The sequence below is a fragment of the Anolis sagrei genome, chromosome 13 (genome assembly GCF_037176765.1).
Source record: "Anolis sagrei isolate rAnoSag1 chromosome 13, rAnoSag1.mat, whole genome shotgun sequence".
NCBI classification, from domain to species: Eukaryota; Metazoa; Chordata; class Lepidosauria; order Squamata; family Dactyloidae; genus Anolis; species Anolis sagrei.
The window spans coordinates 7217676-7229079 of record NC_090033.1 but is presented as its reverse complement, the minus strand read 5'-3'; the positions used below and the strand labels follow the sequence as shown (position 1 = coordinate 7229079).

Sequence of the window (11404 nt, the reverse complement as noted above, 5' to 3'; positions counted from 1 at the left end):
GCAGGAGCAGTCAGCTTTCGCCGCTAACAATGACTCTGTTGCTGACTGAACCTGCTTTTGTGTCTGCTGCTAAGGACTTCATAATATTTGCCCATTGTCTGCTGTTTCTTTTGGGAGTTTTGTAAGAGACTTTAATTTGTGTCTGCATTAAGACTTCCTTGTTTGTTTTTCCCCCAATTGCATTTGCTTAAGCATTCTTTTTGCTGAAGTAAAGCATTTTTCTTACGTTTCATTAAGGCTGTAGCTGCTAAAAACGCTGAGCTAACTGGGAGACACCCTACCTGCTGAAGTAAAGCATTTTTCTTACCTTGTATTAAGGCTGTAGCTGATAAAAACGCTGAGCTAATTGGGAGACATTCTACCTGCTGAAGTAAAGCATTTTTCTTACCTTGTATTAAGACTGTAGCTGCTAAAAACACTGAGCTAATTGGGAGACACTCTACCTGCTGAAGTAAAGCATTTTTCTTACCTTGTATTAAAGCTGTGTTTTGAAGAGCAAAACAGGACAATGTATTTAATATAGTTCATTAATATATGCCATTGAATATATTTTATTGATATAGTATTATGTAATTAATACATTGTCCTGTTTTGCTCTTCAAAACACAGCCTTAATACAAGGTAAGAAAAATGCTTTACTTCAGCAGGTAGGGTGTCTCCCAATTAGCTCTGCGATTTTAGCAGCTACAGCCTTAATACAAGGTAAGAAAAATGCTTTACTTCAGCAAACAGAATGCATAAGAAAATGCAACTGAAAAAAAGGAAGTCTTAATGCAGACACAAATTAAAGTCTCTTACAAAAGTCCCTAAAGAAACAGCAGACAATGGGCAAAGATTACGAAGTCCAAAGCAGGTTCAGACAGCAACAGAGTCGTTGCTAGCAGCGAAAGCTGACTGCTCCGGCTTCTGATTTCTAGCCCTGAATTCTCCATGCAGGAGGTGGTAGGGTGTCTCCCAATTAGCTCAACGTTTTTAGCAGATATTCTGCTGTCTTTTTTTGTCCCTCTAAAAATGTAGGCAGTTGCAAAACCTCATCGTCTGATTCTTCTGAGCATTTCCCTTCTCCCCTTCCTCCTCCAAAGATGAGGAATCCCTAACATATATAAACAATATAATCTTTTATATACTATCCTGATTATATATGACATTATTTTAATGTAAGGTATCCAATATAATATATTAATTATATAATCTATTAATAAAAAATATTAATTATATATTGTATTTAAATATAATTAAATATTTAAAAGGTGGTCCATTCCGGCCAGGAAAGCCAAGCTTTTGCCTGCAGGATTGAGGCCTCGCCAACCCTGGCCCGGAGCAAAGGTCAGCCTGCACGTGTGCAGAAAAGGCCTCTTTTGGTCACGGGAGACGGGTGCCCGGTTAACCAGAAGCCAGGGGCCAGCAAGGCCTTGGAAGCAAAGGTTGACGTATTACGATGGTCAAACTTTCACTGTACTTCAGTGGAAGACCCCAAGGGCCATCTAGTCCAACCCACCATGCAGGAAAAGCACAATCAAAGCACCCCCAACAGATGGCCATCCAAGCCTCGATAATAATAATAACGAAACGGCGAAACGTCAGGAGAAATGCCTCTAGAACATGGCTCTATAGCCCGAAAAAACCCACAAGAACCTAGTGATTCCAGCCATGAAAGCCTTCGACAATACAATAATAATAATAATAATAATTATTATTATTATTATTATTATTATTATTTATATATAGACCACCCTTTCTTCTCAAACATATAGACACACATGAATATTACTATATATTAAATCAAATATTATATATAATATGATTTTTATTATATCACATAATATAATATATAAAATATTATTATATATTACATTATATGTATAAGAAAATTCATATATATAATTATATTATTATTATATTACATAATATTATATATATATAATATTGTTATATATTACATTATATGTATAAGAAAATTCATATATATAATTACATTATTATATTACATAATATTATGTACAAAAATATAATTATATATGTATAAGAAAATTCATATGTATAATGTACCTGTACAATACATTATATATTATGCATAATATTCGAATGTAAGAATATTCTTACACTATCTAGCTACAGTATAGGCATATAATATAGATAGTATAAGAATATTCTTACATTCGAATATTATGTATAATATATAATAAATTGTACAGGTACACAATATTATATGTGTGGTGAATATTCACACACACACATATATATATATATATATTGGCACTCCATCCCTTGGCCTGACCACTTTTCCTCCTGCAGACCTACAACACGAATGCGCAGGTGCCGGACAGTGCGGGGACGGCCACGGCCTACTTGTGCGGGGTCAAGGCCAACGAGGGCACCGTTGGGGTCAGCGCTGCCGTCACCCGCGCCCAATGCAACACCACCGCCGGGAACCACGTCACCTCCATCCTGCGCTGGGCCAAGGATGCCGGTCAGTCTCCCTCTGCCTTACTTATTACCTTCCCACTGAAGCGGTACCTATTGATCTACTCACATTGGCATGTTTTCAAACTGCTAGGTGGGCAGGAGCTAGAGCTAACAGCGGGAGCTCACCCTGGCTCACAGATTCGAACTGCAGTTTAGCAGGTCAAGGGTTTAATCTATTACAACACCGCAGCCCACTTATAACCTGCTTGATCTCTCCCAAAGGAGACTTAAAGCGGCTATGTATCTATTATTATTATTATTGTTATTATTATTATTACAATATTTATTTGTGATAATAATATTACTATTAATATTCCACCGTTCTCCCCTCGGGGACTCAGAGTGGATTGCAGGATTGCATAGGCAAACATCCAATGCCTTTACAGTCATATATACAATGAAGACACACAAACACAAACAAAGGCAAAGGCTTCTCCTTTCATTTCTGGCTCCGGAGGAGTTCATCTCCATTTCCAAGCTGAGGAGACTGTGTTGTTGTCTCCTGGCTGTGTGGCCGGCAAGTTTGCTTGGAGTGTCTCTTTGTTACTTCCTGCTGAAGTGATACCTATTTATCTACTCACATTTGCATGCTTTCGAACTGCTAGGTTGGCAGGAGCTGGAGCTGACAGGTGGAAGCTCACCCTGTCTCATGGATTCAAACTGCCAACCTTTAGCTTCGCAGTTCAGCAGCGCAATGATTTAAAACACAGCACCACCTCAGTCCACTTACATACAATGGAGACACACAATCAAAGGCAAAGGCTTCTCCTTTCATTTCCAGCTTCCGGAGGTGGTGCTCATTTCCGGCTCTGGAGGAGGTGTTCATCTCCATTCCAATGCCTTTACAGTAATATACAATGAAGACACACAAACACAAACAAAGGCAGAGGCTTCTCCTTTCATTTCCGGCTCTGGGGGAGGTCTTCATCTCCATTTCCAAGCCAAGAGGATTGCGTTGTTGCCTCCTGGCAATGTGGCCGCAGCCCGCTTAGGTACAATGATGACACAAAAACAAAGGCAAAGGCTTCTCCTTTCATTTCCGGCTTTGGAAGTGGTGTTCATTTCCAGTTCTGGGGGAGGTCTTCATCTCCATTTCCAAGCCAAGGAGATTGCGTTGTTGCCTCCTGGCAGTATGACCGGTGAGATCGCTTGGAACATCTCTTTGCCAAAGAGAACATCTCCAGCCAAAGCAGTACCTATTGATCTACTCACATTTCGAACTGCTAGGAAATGAAAGGAGAAGCCTTTGCCTTTCTGTTTGTGTGTCTTCATCGAATAGGTTGCCAGGAGCTGGGGCTGACAGACGGGAGGTCTTCATCTCCATTCCAATGCCTTTACAGTCATATACAATGAAGACACACAAACACAAACAAAGGCAGAGGCTTCTCCTTTCATTTCTGGCCTTGGAGGTGGTGCACATTTCCGGCTCAGGAGAAGGTCTTCATCTCCATTTCCAAGCCGAGGAGGTTGTGTTGTTGCCTCCTGGCAATGTAGCCGCAGCCCACTTAGGTATAATGAAGACACAATAACAAAGGCAGAGGCTTCTCCTTTCATTTCCGGCTCTGGGGGAGGTCTTCATCTCCATTTCCAAACCAAGTAGATTGCGTTGTTTCCTCCTGACAGTGTGGCCGGCGAGATAGCTTGGAACGTCTCTTTGCCTTCTCCCGCTGAAGCAGTACCTATTGATCTACTCACATTTCGAACTGCTAGGAAATGAAAGGAGAAGCCTTTGCCTTTGTTTGTGTTTGTGTGTCTTCATGGAATAGGTTGATCGAAGACGGGAGGTCTTCATCTCTGTCCCAATGCCTTTACAGCCATATACAATGAAGACACACAAACACAAACAAAGGCAGAGGCTTCTCCTTTCATTTCCGGCTCTGGGGGAGGTCTTCATCTCCATTTCCAAGCCAAGGGGATTGCGTTGTTGCCTCCTGGCAGTGTGGCCGGCAAGATTGCTTGGAGCTTCTCTTTACCTTCTCCCGCCGAAGCAGTACCTATTGATCTACTCACATTTCGAACTGCTAGGAAATGAAAGGCGAAGCCTTTGCCTTTGTTTGTGTTTGTGTGTCTTCATCGAATAGGTTGATCGAAGACGGGAGGTCTTCATCTCCATTCCAATGCCTTTAGAGCCATATACAATGAAGACACACAAACACAAACAAAGGCAGAGACTTCTCCTTTCATTTCCGGCTCTGAGACTCTGTGAAGTCTCACCCATCTCTAACCTATATATTCTTTTTGGCCGAGCGTCTCCCACCAATTGATGGATCAGCACGTCCTTTAACGAATTGATGGATCGGTGTGTGTTTTGGCTCCTCCTTCCAACCGGGATATATATATATAGAGAGAGAGAGAGATGGGTATTTTTCCCCTGGCGCATCCCGGACAGGATTGAGACAGGGGACTGTTGTTGGGTGGCGGAGACGCTCTCGTCTGATGCTTCCTGTTTGGGAAACCAACAAACAGGCGACGCGAGAATGCCCCTTTGGAGGGGGAAGGGCCCCCCAAGGCTTTGATGGGGTTGGCCTGCCGTGGAGCCCTTGACCCCAAAGGCATCCCCCTTTTTGCACGCTCGCTCGAGCGCATCAAAGCCTCCTCTCTCTCCCCGCGAGTCTATTTCCAGGACAGGACAGGGACTCTTTCTTTGAACCGAAGGTAAAAATAGACCTCGGGCTTCTCCTTCCCCCGAAATGCCCCGAACGGCCACAAAAGGGCCCTGTCCTGCCCCGAATTCGAGTCCCGAATGGGATCCAGACCCTGCTTTTTGCTCCAATGTTTAACCAGGAGTCCGCCCGGTCAGTGCCCAACTGGGCTCCCAGTTTGACCCAGTAAGTGGGCCAAAGGTGACCGGGAGGGAGGGAGGATGGCAAGGGAAGAAGGGTCGCTTGGCAATGGTCACTTCCGTTGATTTGCCTTGGAGGTCCAGTCCATTCCCCTTGAAAAGTCCAGCCAATTCATGCATTTCCACGCACGGCCCGGTCTGCGTCCAGTTTTACGTCATGCGAAGCCCAGTTAATGTTTACGTCATACTCCAATTCATTTCTAAACCAGGTCCTCGTAACTAGCAGTACTGCTATGCGGCAGGTACTGGCTTGTTCAGCAGACTCTCCTCCACAGTTCCATTTTGGTAGGAAGCCTTAGCATTGAACGGACCTTTGTAACTCCTCAACAGACGGCAGTACTGGTATGCGGCAGGTACTGGCTTGTTCAGCAGACTCTCCTCTACAGTTCCATTGTGGTGGAAAGCCTTACCATTGAACGGACCTTCATAACTCTTCAACAGATGGCAGTACTGGTATGCGGCACGTACTGGCTTGTTCATTAGGTATGGTTGTCCAGTCCGCCTGGCCAATATGTTCCGGCAGCATTCTCTCCTGACGTTCCGCCCCCACCTCTATGGCTAAAGGCACCCTCAGAGGTTGGGAGGTCTCTTGGGAACTGGTAACACCTCCCATCAAAGGATTCCCCCCCCCCCCAGGCAGGAAGCAGCCAGGCTCTGAAGCTGCAAGGCTACTCAGTGCTAACCATTCCCACTTGCCTGCAACAGACAAGAGTTCTTCCGCCCACCCTGGACATCATTCCATAGGAATATATATATATATATATATATATATATATATATATATATATATAGTAAGGTAAAGGTAGTCCCCTGACATTAAGTCCAGTCATGTCTGACTCTGGTGCTCATTTCCATTTCTAAGCTGAAGAGCCAGCGTTGTCCATAGACACCTCCAAGGTCATGTGGCCGGCATGGCTGCATGGAGCATATATATATATATATATATATATATATATATATACACACACACACACACACACACACACACACACACACACGCATGGAATGTATACACACACACACACACACACTCCAAGAGACCTCACAACCTCTGAGGATGCCTGCCATAGATGTGGGTGAAACGTCAGGAGAGAATGCTACCGGAACATGGCCAGGCAGCCCTGCGGAAAACTCACCGCAACCCAGCGATTCCGGCCATAGAAAGCCTTACTTTGACAACAAAGGTCAACTCTACTCGAAAGTCCAGTCAATATTTAATCCAATTTCACTTCCAAGTTCAGTCGGTTTTACTTGAAACTCCAGTCAATTATACGAGGGTTGAATGAAAAGTAATGCCTCCGCCTTCGTAACTCCTCAACAGATGGCAGTACTGGTATGCAGAAGGTACTGGCTTGTTCAGCAGACTCTCCTCTACAATTCCATTGTGGTGGGAAGCCTTAGCATTGAACGGACCTTCATAACTCCTCATCAGATGGCAGTACTGGTATATGGCAGGTACTGGCTTGTTGAGTAGACTCTCCTCCACAGTTCCATTTTGATGGGAAGCCTTAGCATTGAACAGTTGTGTTGTTAAAGTGCAAAATATGGAACCCTGCGCAGATGGTCGGTCAATGCGACTTAAGCACCCCAAAGGAGATTAATCAGAGAATGCAAGTTGTTCATGGTGATTCTCTCACACCAAAAGTGACTTGTAGTTTCTCAAGTCACTCCTGACACACAAAAAAAAAAGGTGATTGTGCTGATGTGAGTACTGTGTGTCGTTGGGCAAGAAAGTTTAAAGTTGTTGAGGTGGGAACATCTGACTTGCGTGACAAACAAAGAGTTGGACGTTCTGTGACAGCAACCACTGAGTTTCACAAGCAAAAGGTTGACAGATTGATTCAGGACGATCGTCGATCGTTGTATCACTTAGAGAGAAATTTCAAGCATAATCGGCATTTCACAATTACATTGTTGTTTTGCTTGGCTATCGGAAGATCTGTGCACGATGGGTACCCAGGATGAGAGAACTGTGAGACGCTGGTTGCAGAATTAGAGTGTCGACTTCTTCTGCGACGGCTTCAGAAAACTTGTTCATCGTTGGCAGAAATGTATCCAATTGTCTGGTGATTCCCATCCAAACACAAGTAACAAAGGTGGAGACATTACTTTTCATTCAACCCTCGTACTTGAAAGTCCAGCCCATTTCATGTTAAGTTGTGAGTTGAAGTTCCCCTCCAAGTCATGTACATTGAAAGGCCTGGTCAGTTTCCCTTGACCCCATTTCGGGGTTGGCTCACCCCTTGTCCTGTGTCCCAACTGACCTCTGTCCATCCGTGTCTCCTCCTGGCTCACAGGCAAGTCAGTGGGCATCGTGACCACCACGAGGGTCAACCACGCCACCCCCAGCGCGGCCTACGCCCACTCGGCTGACCGGGAGTGGTACTCGGACGGGGAGATGCCCCCGGAAGCCCTCCAGCAGGGCTGCAAGGACATCGCCCGCCAGCTTGTCGAGAACGTCCCTGACATCGAGGTAGGTCGGTCACGCGGTTTGGACTGCAACCTGGAGCGGAGCCGCTGCTCCTCGGCCCTTCATCGAGAGGCTGAAAAGCCTGAGAACATACCTGACCAGTGGAGTGGAAACGTAGAGCCCTGCCTTGCCTTGCGGGGATTATTGTATTCACGTAGTCATTGTTGTCTTTGGCTTGGGCCCGAGAGGCATTCGGGGAGAGTTTCTGCAGGAATATAAGTGTCGAGAAGGCTTATTATGCCTTATGCGAACATTGTTAATCTGGCAGAGGGTCAAGCCAATGTAAAGGTTTCCCCTTGACGTTAAGCCTAATCGAAGGGCCAGTGTTGTCCGTAGACACCTCCAAGGTCATGTGGGCAGCATGACTGCATGGAACGCCATTAGCTTCCCACCAAAGTGGTACCTATTGCTCTACTCACATTTGCATGTTTTGGAACTGCTAGGTTGGCAGAAGCTGGAGCTCACCGGGCATTTTTAAGCGGTCTCTGCTTGCAATCCCAGACCTCTTTATGGGGTCCCTGCTTGCATCCCTAGGTCTCTTTAGGGGGTCCCTGCTAGCAATCCCAGGCCTCTTTAAGGGGTCTCTGTTGGCATTCCTAGGCCTCTTTATGATTTCAACTGCAAAGATATGGAACATCCTTTCCTCCTCCTTTTGCTCTCGGCCTCAGGCAGCAAAACCTATTGGGCTGCCTTTCTTTGGAGGCGAAATCCTTGCTTGTGGGTGCAGAGCGGCGTGATCAATGCTGCCAACGTTGAGCTCGCTTGGGTGCCTCTATCTGGGCCAGGCGTGCGTGCATGCGCCGGGAAAAGAGGGCAATCAATGGCCATTGTCCTGCCGGCCGGCCGGCTGTGGCCCAGAAAGAGAGTGCTGGACGGAGGCCCAAAGGGAAAGCAAGGGCTCCCTCTGGCGACCCTTCCTCGAGTCCCTGGAGTTAGCGTCCACTCTTTGGCCGGCCTTGCAAAGCTACAACTCCCACAGTCAGTAAATAGCCCGGCTTGCTGACCAGTGACCGCCACCCAAAGGCCTCCAGGAATGCCACAAGCCACCGCAGGGCAAACAGATGCCACCCTTCTCCGATTCCGCGCTCCGTCCTGCCCCAAATTACATAAACAGGGACCCTAAAACCCGCTTAATGCACCCTTTGAGGAATAATATTCAGTTTGCTCCTAATTACAGGCTGGGGCCAGCCGGGTATAATTATGGAGATCATGAATATATATATTTATTTGTGCTAAATTGCCAACTGAAAATATTCGGGGGGGAAGAGGGGAGCGCTGGGCACATAAATAGATGGTAAATGTGGATTGTGGGAGTTGCAGTCCAAAGCAATGCTCTGTTTACATCGCAACTCTATTTGGGGGCGTCTGGGTGGGACGTCTTTGCGTTCCGAGTGGACGATGGGTGTTTGGCCCCCTCTCCCCAGGTGATCATGGGAGGCGGGCGCAAGTACATGTTCCCCAAAAACACCAGCGACGTGGAATACCCGGAGGAGGACAAATACCGGGGGACGCGCCTGGACGGCAGGAACCTCGTCGAGGAATGGAGGAGGAAGAAGCCCAGCGAGAAGGTCGGCGGGGTCACCGGCATTATTACTATTACTAATTGTGACTTATTATCCCATCATGTGGTCAGTCGGGATCGGCAAGTGGTGACCAGCAGGGACTTCATCACATTGGTGGAGGAGAGCTGTTGGCATCCCTAGGCCTCTTTATGGGGTCCCTGCTTGCAATCCCAGGCTTCTTTACAGGGTCCTTGCTTGCATCCCTAGGTCTCCTTAGGGGGTCCCTCCTTGCAATCCCAGGCCTCTTTATGGGGTCCCTGCTTGCATCCCAGACATTCTTTAAGGGGTCTCTGCTAGCATTTTAGGCCTCTTTAGGGGGTCCCTGTTGGCATTCCTAGGCCTCTTTATGGGGTACTTGCTTGCAATGCCAGGCCTCTTTATGGGGTCCTTGCTTGCATCCCTAGGTCTCCTTAGGGGGTCCCTGTCTGCAATCCTAGGCATTCTTTAAGGGGTTTCTGCTAGCATTTTAGGCCTCTTTAGGGAGTTCCTGTTGGCATTCCCAGGCCTCTTTATGGGGTCCTTGCTTGCATCCCTAGGTTTCTTTATGGGGTCCTTGCTTGCAATCCCAGGCCTCTTTATGGGGCCCTTGCTTGTATCCTTAGGTCTCCTTATGGGGTCCCTGTCTGCAATCCCAGGCATTCTTTAAGGGGTTTCTGCTAGCATTTTAGGCCTCTTTAGGGAGTTCCTGTTGGCATACCTAGGTTTCCTTCTGGGGTCCCTGCTTGCAATCCCAGGCCTCTTTATGGGGTCCTTGCTTGCATCCCTAGGTCTCTTTAGGGGGTCCCTATTTGCAATACCAGGCCTCTTTATGGGGTCCTTGCTTGCATCTGTAGGCCTCTTTATGGGGTCCCTGCTTGCAATTCCAGGCCTCTTTATGGGGTCCTTGCTTGCATCCCTAGGTCTCCTTAGGGGGTCCCTGTCTGCAATCCTAGGCATTCTTTAAGGGGTTTTCTAGTATTTTAGGCCTCTTTAGGGGGTCCCTGTTGGCATTCCCAGGCCTCTTTATGGGGTCCTTGCTTGCATCCCTCGGTCTCCTTAGGGGGTCCCTATTTGCACTCCCAGGCATTCTTTAATAGGTCTCTGCTAGCATTTTAGGCCTTTTTAGGGGGTCCCTGCTGGCATCCCTAGGCCACTTTATGAGGTCCCTGCTTGCAATGCCAGGCCTCTTTATGGGGTCCTTGCTTGCATCTCTACGTCTCTTTATGGGGTCCCTGTTGGCATACCTAGGTTTCCTTCTGGGGTCCCTGCTTGCAATGCCAGGTCTCTTTATGGGGTCCTTGCTTGCATCCCTAGGTCTCCTTAGGGGGTCCCTGTCTGCAATCCTAGGCATTCTTTAAGGGGTTTTCTAGTATTTTAGGCCTCTTTGAGGGGTCCCTGTTGGCATTCCTAGGCCTTTTTAGGGGGTCCCTGTTGGCATCCCTAGGCCACTTTATGGGGTCCCTGCTTGCAATGCCAGACCTCTTTATGGGGTCCTTGCTTGTATCCTTAGGACTCTTTATGGGGTCCCTGTTGGCATCCCTAGGCCACTTTAAGGGGTCTCTGCTAGCATTTTAGGCCTTTTTAGGGGGTCCCTGCTGGCATCCCTAGGCCACTTTATGGGGTCCCTGCTTGCAATCCCAGGCCTCTTTATGGGGTCCTTGCTTGCATCTCTACGTCTCTTTATGGGGTCCCTGTTGGCATACCTAGGTTTCCTTCTTGGGTCCCTGCTTGCAATGCCAGGTCTCTTTATGGGGTCCTTGCTTGCATCCCTAGGTCTCCTTAGGGGGTCCCTGTCTGCAATCCTAGGCATTCTTTAAGGGGTTTTCTAGTATTTTAGGCCTCTTTGAGGGGTCCCTGTTGGCATTCCTAGGCCTTTTTAGGGGGTCCCTGTTGGCATCCCTAGGCCACTTTATGGGGTCCCTGCTTGCAATGCCAGACCTCTTTATGGGGTCCTTGCTTGTATCCTTAGGACTCTTTATGGGGTCCCTGTTGGCATCCCTAGGCCACTTTAAGGGGTCTCTGCTAGCATTTTAGGCCTTTTTAGGGGGTCCCTGCTGGCATCCCTAGGCCACTTTATGGGGTCCC

At 47.2% G+C, this 11404-nt stretch overlaps 1 protein-coding gene across 1 annotated transcript in view; it reads left to right on the top strand.

Moving 5' to 3' along the window:
* Positions 1 to 11404, top strand: part of ALPL (alkaline phosphatase, biomineralization associated) — a 30001-nt gene that overhangs the window by 10788 nt on the left and 7809 nt on the right. The window contains exons 5-7 of the mRNA XM_060758881.2: positions 2296 to 2470; positions 7606 to 7781; positions 9203 to 9346. Coding sequence (XP_060614864.2) covers positions 2296 to 2470; positions 7606 to 7781; positions 9203 to 9346 — 495 coding nt within the window. The remainder of the gene's footprint in view (positions 1 to 2295; positions 2471 to 7605; positions 7782 to 9202; positions 9347 to 11404) is intronic.